This window comes from Schistocerca americana, chromosome 3 (assembly GCF_021461395.2).
Source record: "Schistocerca americana isolate TAMUIC-IGC-003095 chromosome 3, iqSchAmer2.1, whole genome shotgun sequence".
In the NCBI taxonomy this organism is placed as follows: Eukaryota; Metazoa; Arthropoda; class Insecta; order Orthoptera; family Acrididae; genus Schistocerca; species Schistocerca americana.
In genome coordinates, this window is record NC_060121.1 from 853,174,762 (window position 1) to 853,198,884 (window position 24,123).

A 24,123-nucleotide genomic window follows, 5' to 3' on the forward strand; every position below is an offset into this window, starting at 1 on the left:
GCACTCGCAAACTGTATACAGCGTAAGAACAATACATAGAACATATTCAAAAGTAGTACTGACAAAATTTACATTTCTGCGCTTTGGATATGAAGAGGCATACCTGTCCCATGAAAACAAAGTCCTAATGCCACTATGGCTGCAGTACATTAGGACTTTGTTTTTATGAGACAGGTACGCCTCTTCATATTTAAAGCGCACAAATGTAAATTTTGTCAGTACTACTTTCCAATATGCTCTATATATTGTTCTTAAGCTGTATACAGTTTGCGAGTGTATTTATATTTATCCCATTTTTGCGGCAGATCTGATGATAGTCATTAAAGGCCGAAACCGGTAATCTGTTAAACAGAAGAGATCGTGACCATAGACGTAAATTAAAGGAAACTTATTGTAAAGTGTTTTTACGAAACAATATTTTTGCTACTTTTTAACATAGTCCCCTTGAACATTTATCCACTTATACCAACGGGCTACAAGCTTTTTTATTACAGCTGCAAAGAACTCTTTATCTTGATGTTTGAACCAATTTCCCACAAACTTTTTCACGTCCTCGTTATCGTGGAACCTCTTCCCACCTAGTGCCTCGTTCAGTGCACCAAAGAAATGGAAACTATTAGGTGCTAAATCAGGACTGTAAGTGATATGAGGCGGTAGTTCGCAGTACATTTTGTCGATAATTTCACGGGTTAGTTGAGCAATATGAGGACGTGCACCGTCTTGCTGGAGAATTGCACCTCTCCTCTGAGATCCACGACCTCTCTCTCTCACGGCTGGCTTCACCTTGTGTAAAAGCAAATACGAGTACTATTGGCTATTCATTGTACGCTGCTCTTCGAGATAATCACAAAAAACTGGACCTTCAGCATCCCAAAACACCGTCAACATGACTTTTCCTGCTCATGCTTGGGGTTTGAATTTTTTTCTTGACAAGTGAGTTGGAGTGCTTCCACTTCAAGCTTTGACTTTTTGATTCTGGCTCTTAATAGAGATCCCAAGATTAATCACAAGTTAGAATTTTGTTGAGGAAGTGCTCACCCTATCTTTTATATCGTTCTTTTACCTCTGTGCACACTCTCAACCTGGTTTCCTTGTGTAGCCGCGTCAATTCCCTTGGGACCCATCTTGCACATATTTTGCGGTACTTCAGCCTGTTACACACAATGTTATGAACTGTACCAGTACTAACTTAACCTTATCAACTATCATTTCCACAGTCACAAGGCGGTCGACAAGAATAACGTCATCAATTCAACTTTCAAGTGAGGGAGTTGAAACTGCAACTGGTCGGCCAGAACGGTGTTCGTCAGTCACTGAGTCATGACCATTTTTGAACTGCTCTACCCACTTCTAAAAATTTGCATGATTCATATAACCTTCACAATAAACTTTAGACATTCTACTGTATATATTCACTGGTTTCTCGCCCTCATCAAGTAAAAAACGAACAACAGAACGTTGTTCAACTAATGTGGATGTTTCAAGCGGACTAGACATCTTGAAATGTATTTTTGAGGTTAGAAACATAACACTGTTGATACATCCGCTGATCAGGGCTCATCGCAGTGATGCCAACTTAAAGCCATAAAAGTACGAAACTTGCCCAATTGAGTTTATTTCAAAAAATGGTTCAAATGGCTCTGAGCACTATGGGACTCTACATCTGAGGTCATCAGTCCCCTAGAACTGAGAACTACTGAAACCTAACTAACCTAAGGACATCACACACATCCATGTCCGAGGCAGGATTCGAACCTGCGACTGTAGTAGTCACGCGGTTCCGGACTGAAGTGCCTAGAACCACACGGCCACGACGGCCGGTGAGGTTTTTTTATTCCAGACCAATTTGTCTCTTTAATTATAGAATGACCCTCGTAGTTTATTTCAAACTGACATTGGCATCGAACGTGGTCACACAAACACACACATACACACACGCACGCACGCACACATACACACACACTCACAAACACAACCGCGTCCAAGCATACACGAGAAACTGAAGATAGCAAAGTCTAAAATTAGAGTATCGAGAACGAGAGTTCTATTTTACAAATGAAGCGACTAGTACCAAAACCGGCCTAGTCACAAAATTTACGAAAATACGTTGAAGCTATTAATTTGAAGTAGTCGTACACCAGTGTCAGGTGAGACAAGAATATGCTTCATAGTCGGCCATGTCCTTGTGTTACGGAGCACTGAATTCTTGGTCGTGTATCAGAATGGGCGAAGTTCTGCGGGCTGCGAATTCATAACGGGGAAGGCGGTTATCGCTGAAACAACCTGTTTTCCCGTTACGTCGGTTCTTTTCGTCACCAGTTCAACCTCACTGTTAAAACATCTCAAACATAACCGATTTCTGAAGTAAACAATTTCCGGTTTTTTATTGCTTTTACTTCCAGTAATAACCGCAGATTTGGAAGAAAGGTTGAAAAGTTTTAATGGAGATGAAGAAGTACTAGATTACGGTAGACATGGTGTTCAGGCTGCGGCAGCAAAGAGAGCTAAAATGAAAGAGAAGGGCGGGCCGATAGAGTGTACGAATGGTCACAAGTCATTGACGTGCACCATCCCTTTTGAATACTATCGATTTTTCACTCCGAAGCAACCACTAAATTAAGGGTTCCGTCATTATCCCTAGTTTATTGCACGTACATACAACTTATGTTTATCAATATGATTTTTCTTCTGTTCCAAGGAGCATTGTGGATGTTTTCTTCTTAAATGATGTCACCAGTTAGTTATGCCTCCTACCGTCCAAATTGGCGATGGTAACACTTTGCCATACAACTGATGCCCGAGGATAAAAGCGAGAAACTACATAAGCATGAGCAACAATCTTCATGTCACAGCATTTTGGTCTGGAATCTTGTCTTGTTAGATTAGACAACAATGTGACCTTATCAGAACGCAAAATAATTCCTTATATGGTAAGTTCTTTGAAGTCATAATATTTCATTTATAGTTTGGTAACAAAAAAAGGGCTCAAATGACTCTGAGCATTATGGGACTCAACATCTGAGGTCATCAGTCCCCTAGAACTTAGAACTACTTAAACCTAACTAACCTAAGGACATCACACACACCCATGCCCGAGGCAGGATTCGAACCTGCGACCGTAGCAGTCACGCGGTTCCGGCCTGAAGTACCTAGAACCGCACGGCCCTCGCTGCCGGTGTTTGGTAACACAAATAGTTTCCGTTTACACAGGCTTCTTAAAATGGCTCTGAGCACTATGGGACTCAACTGCTGTGGTTATCAGTCCCCTAGAACTTAGAACTACTTAAACCTAACTAACCTAAGGACATCACACACATCCATGCCCGAGGCAGGATTCGAAACTGCGACAGTAGCAGTCGCACGGTTCCTGACTGCGCGCCTAGAACCGCGAGACCACCGCGGCCGGCACAGGCTTCTTAAGGCAATCGGCGCGAAAGCAGTCCTGTTCCCTGTGTTTCTTATTTTGTCATTACTGTGTAGTGTAACACATACACTGTTCTGATTAGTGAACTGAAGAAGTTTCTTTCATACCTTGCGTTACATAATGGAAACATCAGTTGGTAAAACCTCCACATCAAGGTTAAGAAAGAAAACGAAACAAAAATCGTTTTTTTTTTTTTTTTAAATAATGGTACTGGGAAGTACCGAAGTCTGTGTAAAAGAGGAAAATCGCTGGCTCTAATGACACCTTGCAGAGTGGTCAAAGGCATTAACCTTCATGTTCCTAAAAGAAAAGGCATAAAATATCTCCTGCGGATACACATGGGAAGATCTTAAGTCACCGTAGTTTTAGAAAACAGTAAAAGTAGCTAATGAAACGGCTTGCACTGGTAATGAGAGTCCCAACACTTTCTCAGAAGTGTGCGTCAACGGTTCACGTAAAATGTCTGACGTAGTACTCTAAATCAGAGCGAACTGAATATTTAAAACTACAATATTACTCAGTATGTGTGAAAATTTTCTGTCATAATAATGATTCTGTTAACATATTTGATTATTTGCTGATCATTTTCGTTTTATTTCGCCCAAGATCTAAGTTGGTTCAAATGGCTCTGAGCACTATGGGACTTAACATCTATGGTCATCAGTTCCCTAGAACTTAGAACTACTTAAACCTAACTAACCTAAGGACATCACACAACACCCATCAACACGAGGCAGAGAAAATCCCTGACCCTGCCGGGAATCGAACCCGGGAACCCGGGCGCGGGAAGCGAGAACGCTACCGCACGACCACGAGCTGTGGACCAAGATCTCAGTGAGCTAAAGCTTTTAAGGAGAGAAATCATAATATTATGTATTCTCCTCTGTTTTCTCACGTTCTTGCTGACAAATTAGTGTCTAGTTTACGTTGAAATGCTTTTCTTGGTCGTATTTCATATTACACGTCTCATCTAAGAGACAAAACTTTATTTTTTCGTGACAATAATAAACTGCTTTTGACACTGATCGACTCTTAAAATTTGTTTGTTTTATTTTACCTAATGGCTGATCCGGTGATTATTCATTGATGATTGTATAAGACTCCCATCGTGATGGCAATTTCACATTAATCCTCTTCTCCTACTCCAACCCTATTTTATACTTTTCCAAAATTTGAGTAAAAAACATCTGTTTTGCTGGCTATATTTATAATAATTTCAATAGCGCCGTCGAAATTTGGCATAGGATCGGACGATGATGAAGGCTGGGAGAGAGAGAAGGCAACTGCCGGGCAACAAAATAAGTGTTTATCTCCTTTGTTACTCGAAGATAAAATGAGCGACGGACTAAATTTAAATATCTTGGAGAAGTCATACAGAAGAATCGACTAGAAAAATTAGCAACAGATGTGATAGGTAACAAAATGACAAAAACACATAATTTAATTGAAAATACCTATAACAAAATAGTAATGAGGAGACCTACCAAAACACACAGAAGATATCAAAAATAATGACAAACTGATGCTGGGCTGGCTAAATTGGAGCGCAATCGAATGCCAATTAAGGAAAATAAAGTCTCACTGACGCTTCGCTGAGTTATTTTCTTAGTTTTTATTTTGTTTCATTTGTGTCACCACAAAACAAGTTACTTATGTTACGGTCTCCGCACAATGGTGGTACTAATAATTATATGGTAGAGCTAGTTCCTTTAATCATCAAATGGTTGAGCACAAGCTACTGCAATGCACATCTGCCATTGCCCTCCTATCCTACCATCCTAAAGGGAAAGGTTATATCCTATAACGAAGGACAAAATTCCCTCCTCCGCATAAGATGTGCGTTACTGCCCATCCAATTTATTTTTATGGATTATTTCGAAATAAGTGTAAAAATATTCTTAAAGTTATTGGTTTAATTAGATCGGTGATCAGGTGTACTGACGAAAAATGCAGTTTCAGTTTATGTGGATGCACTTTGCTCGACTTTTCCAGAGGCTGGCTTCTGTATCTTAAGTTGTGATGACGAAAGTCACACAAAATACAAAATATCCATCTGCAGGAACCATAACCTATTCACTGAACTCAGACTTTCACAGTTACGGGTTTCCTTACGTGTTGGAATAGACTGAAATAAGCTGCTGAGAGTATGGTTATTTCAAATCCCTAGCTTTCTCTTCCACCAAATCTGAATTACGTGAAAAAGTATTGTTAAAGTGAAATATTCGTCGTCTGCAATCAGGGATCAGGGGCTCTTCTCATGTTTTTTTCATTGCAACACATAAAAATGAAAAACATAATGTGCCAGTTATTGCTCTACCACCCGTAAGTTGATGAATCAGAAGCATCGCTTTTGCAGCCCAAAGAACAAATTCCATTCTCTCTCCGGCAAAAGAAAGTGGCCGGCCCTTGTGCGTTTCAGTGATTGCTATTTTGTGTCTACCGTCAAGTACTGGACCTACGTTACATTCACGATGAAAACTCCGCACAAAAATTCGTTGCATCCTATATGAAATATCAACAAGAAACTCAGATTAGAGTTTCCTACTGTCAGTATTCAACATATGCGTTTGTCTAGTACATCGCTTGTAGGAGCAAAAAAATGTAAGAAAATGTTAATTGTTTATCTAGAGTTTTGGGTGTTGTAGCTATGTAAAGACGACGAGATTGTCACTATTTAGAAAAAGCGATGAAGGGCATCAAACCAGGCGAGACTTAAAACAGAAAGAAGGCTTTTCGTTCCAGCTGTAACTTTCTGCATTGTGTTACGTATCGGCTTAACCCACGACCAAACATTAAGCATTTCAGAAAGGGAGAGCAAGAACTGAGATAACTATTAGTTGCATAACACATCGAGTAACAATACCTATGAATAAGTATTGCTTTCAGAAAAAAATATAGGTAGTTAACAGACTTCCTTATCATAATTTAATGTTTACGAGACGAGATGATCACGCTTACTTGTGCCTTTAGAAATACAAATATTGCAAGGGCTAGACGTTAAGGATGCGTGACATTAATGGCAATGTAATGAAATTTTTGAATTTGTCACCCTTTTTAAATGAGACACAGGAACTCTATACATCCGATCAATATTTAGTGAGGGAAATTGCGTTTTATACCGGTGTGTTGAATTATTTCCCGTAGTGCTACATATAAGAAGTCGGCAGAGTAAAACGTTACGTTCTGTGAGAGGAAGTGTCTTTAATATCATTGTGCTGTATTATTTCGTGTACTGCAGTATTCAAGAAATTATCGGAGTAAAACGTCAGTAATTACCTCCCTCTGAATGTTTTTATGAATAATACGTGGGGCTGCCTTAGGTTGGAATATGGTGGGGAATCAACACATATATAAATTAAGAGGCTATATTCATAAATTTACAAGCAAGAAATGCATTCAGGTTTGAAATGCGCAATATAACTAAATAATGAGCGTAGTCTTAAACGGATGGTGGTTGTGAAATCTTAAATATGCTCTGCTCAGCGCGGACGCGGTGCAATAATTAATTGCCGTAAAAAGGAATTTCTTGCCTAATCACATTTTTTAAACAAAAATTTCTCTGAATGTTGAAACTGTAATAGTCTATTTGAGTATTGTTGATGAAGTATATTCGTTTGTGGATAAATCAATAATCGAAATGTTATTTCACAAAGCTTTCATTTATGGAAGCTTGAAATTGCCAGAGCTATTTTGTTAAATGTATGATAATTGTTTCTGTCCAGTAAACGTCGACATTCAATATTCCATGAGCAATTTTGTTAACAAGTCTGTCGCGACATAACTACATCAAGCAGGCATGAGATGCTAAACGTTAACAGTAGATAATTTCTGTCGCTTCCTATTCGACCCCTGTTGCGAACTGGCAACATTGTATGAATCAGAAGGGTTGTTTTTTGCTTGAAACGCTTTCTTTCACTGGACCGAGCATTGTAATTGCTGTCTGATGTGGGACTTTTGATTTACACGTGGTTAGCCTGACAATAATGAGCAATTCAGTTCATGCTTGTTGAGGCAGAATGCGGAAAGTTCATTTCATAATAGCTGAAAGCATACACTGATGAGCTGCAAAAAAGAGCTTCTAATATTTTCTGCCTTTTTTTTTAAAAAAAAAGGCTAAAGAATGCGGAAGAGATAGAAAATGTTTATGTTGTGAATTAAATGAATTATGTACAAAAAGACCTGGTAAGAGTATGCGGTATACAAAGAGCAGTAAAATAACCGATGGTGATAGGAATGATGAGGATAATAAACGAAGGCTTTAAATGGCAAGAAAGGTGTTTCTGAAGGAGAAAGTGTTAGCAGTATTTTCTGGAGGCAATTTGTCTGGAGTGTAACCTTGTATGCAGGTGAAACGTGGATGAGAAGCAGTTCAGATGAGAATAGATGCTGTCGAAACATGGTGCTATTGAAGAACGCTGAAGATTAGGTGAACACATCGCATAACTAATGAGACAGTACAGAATAGAATTGAGGAAAACAGAAATTTGTGGCACAACTTGACTCAAAGAATGGACTGGTTAACAGGACACATTCTGAGACCTCAAGGAAACGTGAATTTAGTATTGGAGGGAAATGTGGGAGCAAAAGCTTTGGAAGGAGACAAAGAAACGCATACAGTAAGCAGGTACCAATAGATGTAGGTTGCGGTACTTATTCAGAGACGAAGAATCTTGCACAGGATAGAGTAGCGCGGAGAGCTGCATCAAACCAGCCTCTGGACTGAAGGTTACAACAACAGAGAAGAGTGTTCTCGAAAATTGTAATAAAGGCCTTCCGATATGGGATATTCTACCCACTACTTTTCTTTATATTTTGATATTTCACTGTTCACTCTGGAAACACACTAAATTAACGGCCTACGACATGGATGCTCAGTAGGGTATTTATTTACCCGCGTTACATGAGGAATAAGTGCATGTATTGTACAGCTCTGCAGAGCTTGATTTCCTTTCAGTCAGTATTCACAGCGAGAAATGTAATGTTTTACTTTTAATATTTATCTTATGGACAACATTTTTAACAGACAACATTCTGAAGCTGTTAAGTTGTTGGACACACTGCTTCTGTAGAGATAATAAGCTATGCTGACCCTGGTTTCTCTTTCTCTCGCACACATACATTATAAACATTTAGTTATATCCACAGGAAGATTAAAAGGTTCGAATTTTCCTTGTGGTCAGATATAAGCCCTTTCGACAGAGACTCGTTTCTAATCTTCGAAAATATTCGCAAAGAAATTATTTTCTAGTTGCCTTTAGGAGAGAAAAACAATAGCTTTGTTTTCAGGACATGCACCACAGAGAGCAGGAGTGCTGTAGTATTTTGTACACAGTGCTACAAAGATAGAGAAGGCGTGACGCTCAAAGCTAATCCTTAACTCCCTTCGCTTGCAGGAACTCTTAGGCCGCCAGGCCTTATTGGAGGCAGCAAACCTAAGGTGGCCACCCCAGCAGTCGTCTCCAAGATAGAGCAATACAAAAGAGAGAACCCCACCATCTTCGCCTGGGAGATTCGCGAAAGGCTCATATCTGAAGGTAAGTAACACATCTTATCAACTGTTTCACAGAATTTATACACTTACGGAATAGTTTGTTTAATTATTCTTAAAAAGTAGTCTTACGCTGTTTTGTAAATGAGCAATGGGGGCAAATAAACGAATTGGATCCACCGCGAGGTGTCATAGCCGTATTTCATATAGTGCAGCAAAATTATTCGCACCTGCCAGACAATATACTTAAATACACTGTTTCCTTCTTCCCACTTTTATTAGTGGTACTTGGTAGTCCTTTAATTTCCAATTCCTCTTTTTTTTTCTCCTACCCAATTGTAGGTGACTGGAGCCAAGCCGCTTCATTGCTTCCGTCTGCATTTAGAGATTCCGCCCATTAATTATGCTTTTGAGACTGCGTCGGTAAACATTTCATGGATTACTTTTCGTAATTAAAATTTGACCAATTCGTTTCCACGGTCCACACAAGTGAACCTTTATTCATTTTTTTTTTTTTTTTTTTTTTTTTTTTTTTTTTTTTTTTTTTTTTAATAGGTATATTTCCCCGCGAGTGCTAAATCTCAACAGTGAAGAGGTTAAGATGAAACACCTCGTTATTATCGAACAGGCAGTGTTTACTAAGATATCGGCTACGTAATGAAATGACAGTCATTGTATAAAGTCAGGTGGAAAATGGAATTATCTTCCTATATTATACGAGCTACGTATATATAACAGAAATATACATCGAAACGTGATTCCATTTGTAGCAGCAAGGTAATCGAGTCACTGAACTCCAGCGTTCACAGTCACGGCGGCACATGTGGTAGGAACTGTTAGATGCCTTGTCTAGTCTACAGTACTTGGTCAGTCGCAGACTGCCAGTACTTGTAAGTACGGCACGACGCCTTGCGACTGGACGACAACCACACGTGGCGAAGAGACGGCCAGCGCAGTCTTGGGGGCGCACCGAGGCCGCCGTATAGGCCATCTTTTGTTCATCACGCCTGATGAGCATCAATTATTCCGAGCAGCTCATATTTAAGTTTCTTTGTGTCCCTCTAAGTACACGTTGCGCACATAAGCAATTGCGTCGCACACACAATGGCCCGCCACATTGTGCGTGTAAAATTGCTGCAGACGCAGGTAACAACTGGCGTAGGCAGCGAGACAAAGAATTAGCTTCTTTAAGTAGCCGCTCATTTATTTTGGATTAGCACCAAATAATACGTCTCAGGCAGTCGTTTCGACGTTATCCTCGTCTCTCCCCCTCGCCCCCCCCCCCCCCCCCACCCCCATCCCAACCGCATCTCCCCATCCCTCCGGTAACGTTCTAAAAGGTAGAGGTTGGCTTCACTTTTACTTAATTAGATGAGTTGTACATATCACGCTAGGGCAGCATTCAGAGTGACAGACACGAAGAATAATACTATCCTTCCGACAATACAGTAGCGGTTAAAAACTTCGTTGGAGAGACCCTCTCCACTTTACAACGCGATGGAAAATTTTATAAGGGTCGATTGTCTTCAAATTATCTCTACTGCGCGCGACAGTTCAGAGGGTTTCCGTTTAGTGCCACTTAATAGTTATAGGCCTACGCATTGACGCGGTAGTGGATCGCTTACGTATATCATTCCATGTTACGATCTTATTGTTCTGTGTCTTCATTGCTTTGATTCATTTTTTGAACAAAGGTGTCCTTAGTAAACTTAGTCGAGAAATGGCAGAAAGACGAACCGATCAGTTTTGATTATACCCCAACATTAAAAAGGTAGGCTACAGCATCGAGTAATCCTTGATGAATAGCCAGATTAAATTAAGCTATGTCAGCTGCAGCAGAAATGTGGGAAAAACTGTGTGTCAACACTTGGCTCTTTACGGAGACAGTTGAGAAATGGCAAAATTTGAAGGCTGTATACATATGCATATGATAACGGTACTGCTGCGGAGAATATTCACAAGATTACATAGTACGTGCTGTTCACCTACGTGCTTGAACATCATTTTTCAAATAACTTTATGTGCCTTAAGAGCGGAAAAAGAGATACCATTAGAAAACTCAGCACTAAATCTCAGTAATGATTTATCTGGGTATAAATATGCAACAAGTTCCTTTTTTGTATTTCAGATATAATTTATTGTACCATTAACTAGTTTCGGAGCCTCTCCAGGTTCGTCATCAGATGGAGATGCTACAGGAACATTATATCGCCGACCAAGGGCAGCTAGACACTGTAGTGATGGGGCTTGCGAAAATAACGGAAATTTAGGAATCAGTAATGGAACCTTAATGAAACAGAAATTTTGTTACGTTTTGGGTACTTACAGCACGTTTCCATAGCAGTTCCTTTCTCATACAGTACATTGTCAGGTGTACACAAAAATATACACAGTGTTTCGCTGCACTTTCACAGTTAGTCACAGAATGTAAGCACTGTATGTAAATACAACGAATATGTATGAAACAAATGTAACACTTTCCTACATCATGCTCTTTGGCCTGAGATGCATTGTATTACAAAATAAATATTTGAAAATACAGATAATATATTTAAGTGAATCTTGCTAGCTCCAAGTGTGTTCTTATAATGACGATATACAAGGAATATGGATTAAAAGGTACACAAAAGATAAACATTTTTAAGCTATATTTCTCGTATATTATCAACAAAAGAACACGCCTGCAGCTAGCAAGATTCACTTAAACATATTATCTTTTATTGTAAATATTTATTATGTAATACAATGCATCTCAGGCCGAAAATTTGATGTAGCAAATTATTATACCAATTTTATTACCGCCATCTGATGATGAGCCTGCAGTGACTCGAAAACTAGTTAACAGTACAATAAATCGTACCTAAATTCCAAAAAAGCGACTGGTTGCACACTTATACCCAGATAAATCGCCAGTTTAAATCAAAGCAGCAGTTCATTATCCATAATGGATACACTGAAAGCATCAAAGAATTGTGCTAACGACGTTATTAATTAAATATATAACAGTGAGTAGTAGTTACCAAAGTAACTGGAGTTTCTAGTGTTCATAAGATTGTGGTGCACCTCACATGTAATTCCTGCGAATATTGCAGTGTTCATCTGCAGCGGAGCGAAAAATTTGAAGCACAGCTAACGTTGCAATTACTTTCTTTTGCGTAGGTTCATTACGTCTAGTATATGGTCTATTTCTCAGCATTTGGAATATTTTATTTTTATTATTTAACTTTGTGCCCTTCCTGATCCCATATTCGTCAATGTAAACTGAGGGAGAGGCGTCGTGTGTCCCATTTGTATGAGAAACTTCTGTGTGAACGATCGCATTTTTCCTGTTTGTGTATCGTGTTCTCTGATGCGGATTTTGGGGGCCAAGCAGCATTTGCCTAAAAACCACTCACAGCAGGCCGGTATACCAACTGACGGTTGTTAACCTTGAAACGTCCCCTTTTGAACAATTATACATGACTGTGCTTAAACTGACACACAATATTTTGTTAGCGCAACGCAATCTGACTTTCAAAATTCCCTACAAAAGAATGGCCCTGACTAACATTAAACTATACCTTTCACAAATCACTTACCTCACAAAAATCTTCGCTGCTCAAGCTACTGCAATACAGCGAGCGCCACTACTGCCAGCTAAATAAAAGATTCAAACTATGGAAGGCACTAACTACTGATAGGGATGGTTAGCAAATGAAAGATATTAATAGAGAACAAACAATGTATTTACCTTGATATCATCATATATAAATATAGCAGTTCATGACAAATTTCAAAACTCCGCCATCTCTCTCCCCACATCCACCACTGCTGGCGGCTCACCTCCAACTGCGCAACGCTACGCGCTGTTCACAGCCAGCTGCCTAACACTACAATGGCGAGTATTACAACAATGCAAAGCAGCCACAGACTGCACACAGCACAGCCAGTGATTTTCATATTGAGCGCTACGTAACGTTGCCAATAAGAAAACATAAACAGCCTACTTACATAGAGAAAACATAAACAGCCTACTTACATAGAGAAAACATAAACAGCCTACTTACAACCTGTTGCGCAGATTCAATCCAGATTTTGTTCGTCTCCCCATCTCGTACGGCAGCAAGCTGTCTATGTTGCAGTTACACTGAGCATATTTCTAACGGAGCGCGGAACCAAATCAAGAGTGACTGTCAGTTCAACCATTAGATTTACTGGCTTATTTGTCATGTGGAGTATGTTTGTCTGTTGTAGTGTAGTCATAATATGAGAAATATATTTGGACCCGAGAGAGATCGACCATTTTTCAAGCCATTGACGTCGAATTTGGTAGAAGCTAGATTCCAGTCCTTGATTAAGAGTCTTGATTAAGAGCCCCTAAATCATCTGAGGGTAGGGCTGTCATAGGTCCTTCAACAAAGTATCTCCAATGGAGCTAGTTCACACTCTCAAACGAGGCCGCTGAAGGGACTTTGCTCGTGTTCAGAGAGGTGGGTCTCATCTTCCGCGAGACATGGATCACTATTACCAGTTCTTTCAAACACACACACACACACACACACACATATATATATATATATATATATATATATATATATATATATATATATATATACACATATATATCTTGAAAAACGCGTTGATAGAATATTCCAGCTAATGGACTTTCTTTTCTAAGCAGTCAACTGCATTCTCGAATTGTAGATAACAGCAGCGATGCGAAAACGTGTGTTTCGTTACATCGTCTCATGAGAGTATACGTGAATGTCATAAGGTCCACACGTCTCTCATATAAGACGTTTTCTGTGCCTAGCCACGTGTCCAGTTGAAGATCTCCTTATAGTATAACAGGACGCTGAATGGAGATTAAGTTAAATCTATAGTTTACTGATATTGTTAATTTTTGCGGAATTCACTAAGCAATAGTAAATAGTTTCTGTTTATTCAAATATCGTAAAATGCCAATACATTCTTTCGAGTCGTAGCTTCAGAAAAAGTGAACAGGTCACTACCGCAAACCACGCTGCGTGTGGAAACCAAGATCGACGTTAAGTCGATCGCTGAAAATGTCGCAGAGGGCGTAATAAAGACTGCAAAAATCAGTGCCAATGACCACAACCAGAATCTCCTCAGACAGCTACAAACATATCTGAGGCTTCAAAAGCAATGTCCAGGTCCAGAAATCGAGGTAAGATTTATATTCAAGACTTGAAGTACGGAGAAGTCCGTAGCGTGACGCGAACTGCTGGTCCGGATATTTGCATAGCGTAACAACAAAAGTGGTGCACCTAGAAGACGCGGTCGGATGACGATGTAGCTCCGTAGATGTATACATCGTACACGGTAATGCAGATGTTTAAAGCTGCAATTCTCTGTGACAGATAGAACGCCCACCGGAGTGCATTACGGTTATTCGCGTTTTGTTTTGTTATCAGGCCCGGTAGAGTACATACTGAGCGTGAACAACGACAGATATTGAGTGATCATCGTGAAGGACACGGTGATGCCTCTTACTCGTATGAGAGAGCGTTCATCACCTGACAGAGTCCACGTTATGGGTCTCCATTTCGCCGGCTCGTCGAATCGCGTAATATCCAGATTTGTGGAGCATTCGGGTGCAGTAGTGACCCGATGTTGAACTGCGTGGTCCATAAGGGCAGGCACGCTCATTGTCGAGGGAGGATCGCTGTATTTTGCGCCAAGCACATCGTAACCCATTCACATCTGCGCCTGCCATCCGAGACCAGTAACGAACTTCCTGCAACATTCTATGTTACCCCACTTCCATTGGCCAGTAACTAGCAGCAGCCGGAGATTGGAATTACCATGCCGTACGTAGGCTGCCGTAAACTTTGGAGTGGTGCCTGATCGGGGAGCAAGGATTGCTAATGAATGGCGTGGCGTTGTTTTTCACTTTATTTTATATTATGTGCCATGTTCCGCACGCTAAAACTGAGGAGCACGCCCACATGGTCATGAAACGGGTCAATACATGAAATTATAACAAGAGTAATAATAGATAAAATGAAACACATATGAGTCTTATGCAGACGTCAAGCCATAAGTTTAAACAAATATAATCAATAACGTAACGCAGGAATTGGCTTAATTATTTAATTTTTCAAAGAGTTCCTCGACAGAGTAGAAGGAGAGAGTCACAAGGAAATTCTTCAGTTTAGACTCGAAAGTGCGTGTATTACTGCTGAAATTTTAAATTATTGTGGCAGCTTATGCAGCAGAATACTGCACGCCTTTGTGCTCAAGAGTTAAGAGAGTGCATTCCAAATGCAGATTTTTACCTAGTATTAACTGTGTAAAAGCTGTTAACTCTTGGGATTAAGCTGATACTGATAAAATCAAACTACATTAAAGAAAATATGTATTGACAGGCCAAAGTCAGAATTCCCAGACTGCTGATCAGATTCGACAAGAGATTCGCGAACTCACACCACTTACAGCCCGAACCCCCCATTTCTGAGACAAAACTACCCTTTCTGAATCAAAAGAGATATCCCAAACAATAAGACCATACGTTATAAGAGAATGAAAGGAAGCACAGTAGACAACTTTTCGTATTGAACTATCACTGTTATAATGGTAAATAAAGCCGTATTTAGTTTTTTAACAAGATCCTGAATATGGGTTTTCCACGACAGCTTACTATCTATCCGAACGCCTAGGAATTTGAACTGTTAGTCTCACTAATTATATGCCAATTCTGCGTAATCAAAATATCAGTGTTGTTGAACGGTATGTTAGAAACTGTAAAAACTGAGTATTACTGTGACTTGGCATCAAACTATTTTCTACGAGCTTGACCTTATGTCCTGAAATGCATTATTTGATACTGTGGCAGTATTTCCCATAACATCCTTTACTACCAACCTCGTGTCATCAGCCAAACAGAAATATCTTAAAATCACCTGTAATACTATAAGGCGTATCATTTCTATAAATACGAAACAGTAGCAGCCCCAGCATCGACCCCTGCGGCACCCCCACTTAACTTTGCCCCCCTGGAACTGCAAGTCGCAGCCATTCTGAGTACTGCTGTCTGTTCTTGAAGTAAGAGATGAACCAATTGTAAGCTCTTATTCCATAATGGCCTAATTTCTGCAGTAGCATTTTGTGATCAACACAATTAAATGCCTTAATTAAATCAAATAAGACACCTAGCGTTCGCAACCTTTTGTTTAATCCAATACGGAGCCTCACAGACAAAAGAGAATATAGCATTTTCATTTTCGGTTCTTAAACCATTTCTAAAACCAAACTGTACATTTCACAGCAAATTAAGTGAACTGAAATAATCAATTATTGGGACGAATTGCAGCTCTGCACTACCCAGAATGACCATCGTCCTCGGATTTGGCGGCGACCTGGCCACAGGTCCCATTCTTCCAATGTTTTACAGAGACACAGCGGCACTGCTACTGGCGGCATGGTATGGGGACTCCTCGAGTAGGACTTCAGGTCACGAGTGGTAGTGCTCCTGACATCACAATGGTACGTCACGGACATCATGCGTCCTCAGTGTTACCCATCATACGACAGTACCGTGGTGCAATTTTCCAACAGGACAACGCTCGTCCACACATGGCAAGTTTCTGTATGAGCTCTCTGCGCGACGATGAGGTACTCGCATAGTCAGCAAGAGCCACACATCTGTCCACGAGATAACGTGTCTGGTGTCAACTCGGACGTCACTCTCACAAGTAGCAGTATCCAAGGCATCAAGGACCAGTTACAGCTGTCGGACCCTTCAGATCTCGGGATGATTGATTTAAGTCCAGAATATGTGCAAGCCCATAATAACAGAAGTCATAGCTGGAGTTAGTCACACCATATTTGGAAGTAACAGTGTGTCAGGACATGAAGTGGAACGATCACTTAGATTTTTATTGTTAAGGGGGTTAGGACGTCAAACGGGCCGACTTGGAGCAGGAGAGGCACCACAGGACATTTTAATTTCCACTGTCTATATCTTTTACAAAATATAAATTCATAAAACTTTGTCAGCATGACTAGAAAGGATTGAGAATTCACACTCATAGGAGTGGAAGTTCGAAAACATAACGAAATGATTTTTTTACATGTGAAATTTCATCATTATTTTCACTTACTAATGGCAGTAATTGTTGCTATAGGTACACCTTTCTTCATAAGTAAGAGAGATTTTTCGATGAATTTTGCACAGCATACAAACCATAATGTATTACTTGAGTGTGGGTGGTGGCGATGGAGGGCATGCGTGGGTGACAGGTTCGTCTGATTCATGGGGATGTGTGCCAGAAAATGTAAAAATCTTATCTGGAACCACAATAAAGTAATACATGTCGAAGCAGGCGTTAAAAAATTCGTAATCATCCTTCTCACACACTACTCATACTACAGTTAGTCAAAAGCAACGATAATACGCAGAACAGTAAAATTGACCCTATGCTGAATGCTCACCACTATTCTGTGGATTGCAAATGTACGTGTCACTAATTTCTTATAAAATAAGTATAAAAATGTATCACTAACAGAATAATGGCTTATCTTTGAAAAATGTTCAGTCACTGATTTTCCCGTGCGATTTACAGCATCCGAAATTATCGAGGGTGTCACGCAAAGAGGCGCCCGTTCTGTTTCTGATCGATCTAGCGTTACGGGACTATTTTGCGATAACGGCTATTTTGCGATAACGATTTGATTACGCAGATGTCTGGTCAAAAGTAATGTACCGATGCTTAGTCCAGCTGATATTGATATATACCATGTTAGCACAGAAAAGCTACTGTTTCTCGCGCAAGACAAATGACTTCTGCCTACACTACAGTCTCAAGTAATTTATACTGAGCGTCAGTGTGCATAAATTAGATCAATACAATGCTGAGGTAATGCGTAACATTTATCACACGATGAAAGATTTGTAGATTATTGTTACGAAGGGAGAGCAACTGTAATAGCCGCTTCCTCTGCGAGATTACTCGCAGCAGAAAGCATCACTCGTGACGCTAATTGCACACGGGTCATAAGTAAATATTACTTAAAATATGCTAATGAACAGTGTAATAAGAGTGATGTAAATACTATCTGAATCATCTAAAGCTATCTCTCCATCTGTTCCTACCCGAAGCCCAGCGGCAGCCGGCCTTTGCGTATCAATTTATAGAATCACGTATTGTTAATGTATCACAGGATCACGCTTTAAGGCATTTCAGTTCTCAAATCGCAACGCCCGATCAGATAAATATTTTAGTGCGTTGACAGAAGCAGCTCGGATTTGGACGCCAGATACGTATCTGTGTTTAAGATGTATGTTTTTGTGGAAGCCTCGACGACGCTATAATTAACACTACCAGCAGGACTAATGATAAGACATGGGAGCGGTCAGAATAATTTACTCTGGATGCGGAGTCTAACTGTGGGAGGATGGCGGCCAGAGGAGAGATTCGAGGGGAACGCGAGGGTGGGAGAAGGGGGGAAGGGGGAAGGGGGAAGGGATGCTGGATCTGCCCCTCACGCCCTCTACCTGCAGTGGCAGACTAATTCAACGAAACGAACTTCTCGAAACGCTAACTTTATATCCATAACAGGAGAGCCAGGGATATTCTCATATGAGCACAAATACACACACAGCGCGACAGTCGATCAGAGGGTGTTATAATTTTAATGCTTCTTGTGGCAGCATATATTAAAGGCGGCCGGACTCATTTACTAGCATTCATACCGTTAATTACTGGTACTATCTCCCTTTTAGTTATTCTTCATTCTATACCGTCAGGTGCTTCCCTCCATTAACACACCTTTTATACGTAGGTAACTCTCGCTTTTTAATTTTAGGAAATTACTGCTGTGCACACTATCTGTGCCATTAATTTAGCGAAGAGGCACACAACTTTTCTTTTGCTCCTACTTCCTTTATCCTGCCTTAAGCCGTCCCTATTTTAAGACTTTTTTTTATTTTCTTTCTTTTCCTCAGTAATTTTCTCTGCATTTTTACTCGATAGGGCATACTTACACGACAGTATTTTTTCCGCTTTTATTTTCGTTGCAAGCATTACGTGCGAGATACCAGCTTGATCGCACAAATAATTTCGCATTCAATTCTGTAATCAAATCATCAGTTTCCTTTTACTTCTGTATCCACCTTTATTCTTCCTGCCCCCCCCCCCCCTCCCCCCGACCCCCCAAACCAAATTCCGCTACCCACCGAACGTCAAATAGAACTACAAGTTACAACGCTAGCCACACACTGTGCGTATTTGACGCATGCAATATATTTCATTATGCTGACGACTCGGAATGATTGAGAGTCTTTTAATTCTTTGTTTCTCCCGCGGATTTTGACGATACTGCGTGTGGGGATTTCGTTTAACAGGGCTTATTAAATGTATCTATCATTATAGGTGCTGAGTTATCATTTACTGCAGTTCTGGAAGACTAAATGGAATCGCAAATGCGATAGAGAGATTGCAGTGACTATTGCAAGATCTAATGATTATGCCATATTGGATTATGAAAACAACATTTCGTCTCAGACAGGTAGAATGGAAACACTGTTCACCACCTAAATAGTTTATATCATAGATCAGCCACTATTTGATGGAAAGATACTACGGCTCTAGTACACTGAAGCTGCAATGCAACTTGAAATGACAGATGAGCGAATGACCTCCCAGGCTGCTATGACTAAGTGCCTTGTCACTCGCAGAACGAATGTACGTGGAAGTCGTCGCTGACTGATTATGAATGATGAGCTCTGTTTGAGACTTCTGGTCCATGATTCAAGGATATCCCCCCTTCCGACACCAGAGAGTCGACCACAACATATTGGATTGCTGAGTGACGCTGTCTTCTTTGTTTGGTACATTTCTCCACTATTGATCGTAACTAGCAAGTTTTAGTCTAGATTAGTCGCACGCTCTACCTCCGTTCATGTGAATGCAGCTGTTAGTTTCCTGACAATGGAACAATTATAATGAGATAGTATTAGGCCAGAAAAGAAGACAGAACTGTTGGCATGAACATCTCCCAATCACAAACCTCTGTTTCAACATACTCAGTTAAATTCCAAGAGTCTTGAAGAGACCGCATGTAACTTTGTGACGGCAATCCGTCGGCCGGCAACAGACTTTGTGTTCGACGGCCATTCGGCACTATAACGGAGGACGTAGGATGCAAGGGTTACTCTGAAATGATGAGTTTGGCACATGACTGGATTTTGTGGTTAGCCGCATTAAAATCAGTCAGAATATTGATGACTCATAAAGCGAGAGAGAGAAGAAAATAGGCATCAGGTTGCTTCTCGTTTCTCCCTTTATTCCACACCAATCCACAGCTACATGAACACAGTACTTCATTGAATAAAGCACTCATCATCCACAAGTTACTGTGACACCGTTGAAATTTTATCATAATACGAAATCACCCTTACCAGGACCCGGCACGTAACAGCAATTCGGGACTTCCTTAGCATTCTCAGTGTTACTGACGAGTATGCAGCTGATTCGCGTAGTTAATTTTTTAGAATTATTCGCTGCAGTTCTCTTGTTAAACACACCGAAAAATATCTGTGAATTTACTTATGGCGAACTTTCTCTCTGAGTATACAACTACAAGAAATTCAACCCCTCACGCAAACAGAGGACATGTGCCTTACCGTAATGAAACAAGTATACATTTATTTGACACCTATTGAGACATTCTGAAATTATTTGCTGGCCGAAGAGACTCTTAATTTCTCTGAATTTTCTTGATAGAGATTATCAGTTTTTATAAATTTCTGCGTGTAAATGTTGCTTCATGACCGTTTTACTCGTACAATTACAATGAAGAGAAAATACACATTTTCTCTGCCCATACTTTAGTTGAACGAGTGCTGAAATTCTTTGAGATGCCTGTGTTGTCTGTGCTGTTATGGCATAGTCTTCCATTCATATTCACTGTCTGATTCGGCACCCATCTAAATGTAAAGAAGTCCTCAACCCAGTGGTTGGCCAGTAAACTGCAGCGGCCACCAGGTACATTGGTTTGTGTATTGCTCACACAACCACTGTAGACCACTGAACGACACACTTGCTCCGTTAACTTTACTTGATGTGCGTGTACTCACGTTTGCAGCGCCCGAGATCGATCAGTTACACTTTTATTATACAAACTGTAATTATTCTCTAGTCTGGAAGCTAATTTATATAGTTAAGCTACAGTGCCAGACTGCACTGGATTACCGGCTTCGAGAAGGATTAAAATATAAGTACGTCGATCTACTAACACGGAGTGAACCAGTCCATCATCCTTTCGTTTCTTACAGTGTCCCTTTTATGCAGATAATTATACAACTTCAACAGTAGAACAAATGTTATAAACTTATTCTGAGTAATGTACCAAGATTTTGTACTGCTTTCTACCCTTCATAGACGGTTAACAAAACGACTGCCAAGTGCTGCTGTGTGATAGATCTGCAACATTGTAGAGTTAAATTCATGGTTGATTTCAGTTGTCGAATCAAGGTATCTACGAGGAATTTGCCAATCTATTCGTTATTTTGATGGACAAATTCTTCCAGAAAGTATTGCCATTATAATATGACACTAAAATACCAAAATAATGTGTCGAACTACGGGTCCGCAATCACTTAATTTAATAAGTGATTAAGATCACAATCCAATACATCGTTTACCACGATTACGCAGAAATTTAATTTCCTGGTTACGTTTTACTGACTCTCTTTACCAAGGGAAGCTGCACAGTAGACACGCATTCGGTAGGAGAGTGGTACAGAACACGTTCCGACCACCAACGTTTAGCTCTGATCAGGTAGAACATGTTGCTTACTACCTGCAAGGAAATGTTATCTTGGACACATAGTTACGTGGTTTAGGCGCCTGAGCCTGACATTTACATTAACATATTTTCATTAGCAGTTGGTGCTACATACTTGCTTTTACATACTTGAATCTTCTTAGAGAATGGAAAAGAAACTAAAAGACGAGACAGGAAACATAATGTAAGAAAAAGAAAAACCACTTTCTGAGACGTCCAATTACTTAAATCCGACTTTCGTAAATTCCTTTCTACGGATTCGGAGCTTATTTCTCATTTTCGCCTCGAAGAACTTAAAAGCATAAAAATAAAATTTGAATCTGGTGTCTTAACAAAAAGAAAAGACTTCGACTTTTATGTCACGAATATTTTGCTACAGCAGTATGCAATGCAAAGGTGGTTATACCTCATAATCTTTTCTAGCGTTTGCATGAATGCGCGTCTTAACATAGCACTATTTCGTTTTTAATAGTAACTGCTAGATAGGAGATAGCTCATATAGCACTGTGTGAAATCAAACGTCACTCCAGCACCCTTCCCCCCACCCCTCCACCCCCGCTAATAAAAAAAATGAAATAACCAAATCAAAGATGCCTGCCCGAATTCGAACATTATTTTTTGCGTGGTGTCCGTCATTGTTCCTGTTCAGTGTGGACCGAGCTATATTGACAAACAAACTCCTGTGGTCGCTAGTCCCATCACTATAACAGCAAGCAGTTGTGGCGCCGAAACATATATTGCCGAAGGCGACATGCTGCAAGTTTTCCGCACCTGGTGATGGCTATTCTCCCTTGGCAGATGGAATGGGAAGAGGGAGCCAATTACATTACGATGAGAAATGACTTATCGAATAACTACTGAAGGAGAGAGCTCGCGTTAATGAAAGCATTGTGTTGCCTTCACCGGCTTGTTCGACCACAACGTATTTCGGGTGCAATTAGCACAGCGTCTTGCATACTCATATATCATGGAGATAATGACTGATCCACAGCTGGGTGGACCGGAATATCTGTAGCTCACAACTACCACAGAGCGCTTCCTTGGATTATGTTTCATTAGCGACAAGGAAGTCGGCAATTAATTACTCTTGCATAAGAGTTAATTAGTTAATTCAGTTGCAATGATCCTACCGTCCTACCCGCGTAGGCAGGCGACTAGCCGATTAAGAAGGTAAAACAAGGAAGCAAATAAAATACGTTTACAAACACAACGAGAAGTACTGTAAGAGAGAGTGCCCTAAGGTGATTCCAAAACGTCTCTCCGTGTAAGAACTTGCAACGCAGGGCCGTCGTTAACAAGGAGGAAACCTGTTGCATACGCTCTGCTCAAAATATAAGAAACTAAAGTTTCATATTACAAATAATATCGTTAAACACTCACTTCTTATGACGAGAGGGACGTAATACTGGCAATATTACAACTCAAATCCGGTTTAATTTACTATCGATGATCTCTCAGTTGGTCCTAAGCTTCTTTCAATCGCTGTGATTTTTTTTTTTTTTTTTTTTTTTTTTTTTTGCTATGCTTTCTGCATATGGTAAATACCTCGTAGGACCGTCGTACGGATCACACATTAAATTGCGATAGAGCCAATTATCAGATCAAAGAAGGGGAAATGTGTAACTGAACAGTGAAAAGTCAAGAAAAACCCTGGGATCAGAAAAACCAGCCTTAGAATTGGTGACAGCTTCGCATGTGAAACTCCAAACAGTTGTTGTTGTTGTTGTTGTGGTCTTCAGGCCTGGGACTGGTTTGATGCAGCTCTCCATGCTACTCTATCCTGCGCAAGCTTCTTCGTCTCCCAGTACCTACTGCAACCTACATCCTTCTGAATCTGCTTAGTGTATTCATCTCTTGGTCTCCCTCTACGATTTTTACCCTCCTCGCTACCCTCCAATACTAAATTGGTGATCCCTTGATGCCTCAGAACATGTCCTACCAACCGATCTCTTCTTCTGGTCAAGTTGTGCCACAAACTTCCCTTCTCCCCAATCCTATTCAATACTTCCTCATTAGTTACGTGATCTACCCACCTAATCTTCAGCATTCTTCTGTAGCACCACATTTCGAAAGCTTCTATTCTCTTCTTGTCTAAACTATTTATCGTCCATGTTTCACTTCCATACATGGCTACACTCCGTACAAATACTTTCAGAAAAGACTTCCTGACACTTAAACCTATACTCGATGTTAACAAATTTCTCTTCTTCAGAAACGATTTCCTTGCCATTGCCAGTTTACATTTTATATCCTCTCTACTTCGACCATCATCAGTTATTTTGCTCCCCAAATAGCAAAACTCGTTTACTACTTTAAGTGTCTCATTTCCTAATCTAATTCCCTCAGTATCACCCGACTTAATTCGACTACATTCCATTATCCTCGTTTTGCTTTTGTTTATGTTCATCTTATATACTCCTCT

General features: G+C 40.2%; 1 protein-coding gene across 1 annotated transcript in view; it reads left to right on the forward strand.

The window, feature by feature from the left end:
• LOC124606439 (paired box protein Pax-6-like) overlaps positions 1 to 24,123 on the forward strand; it is a 294,475-nt gene that overhangs the window by 168,679 nt on the left and 101,673 nt on the right. Inside the window, exon 4 of the mRNA XM_047138420.1 lies at positions 8,818 to 8,958. Within this exon, the coding sequence (XP_046994376.1) occupies positions 8,818 to 8,958 (141 nt within the window). The remainder of the gene's footprint in view (positions 1 to 8,817; positions 8,959 to 24,123) is intronic.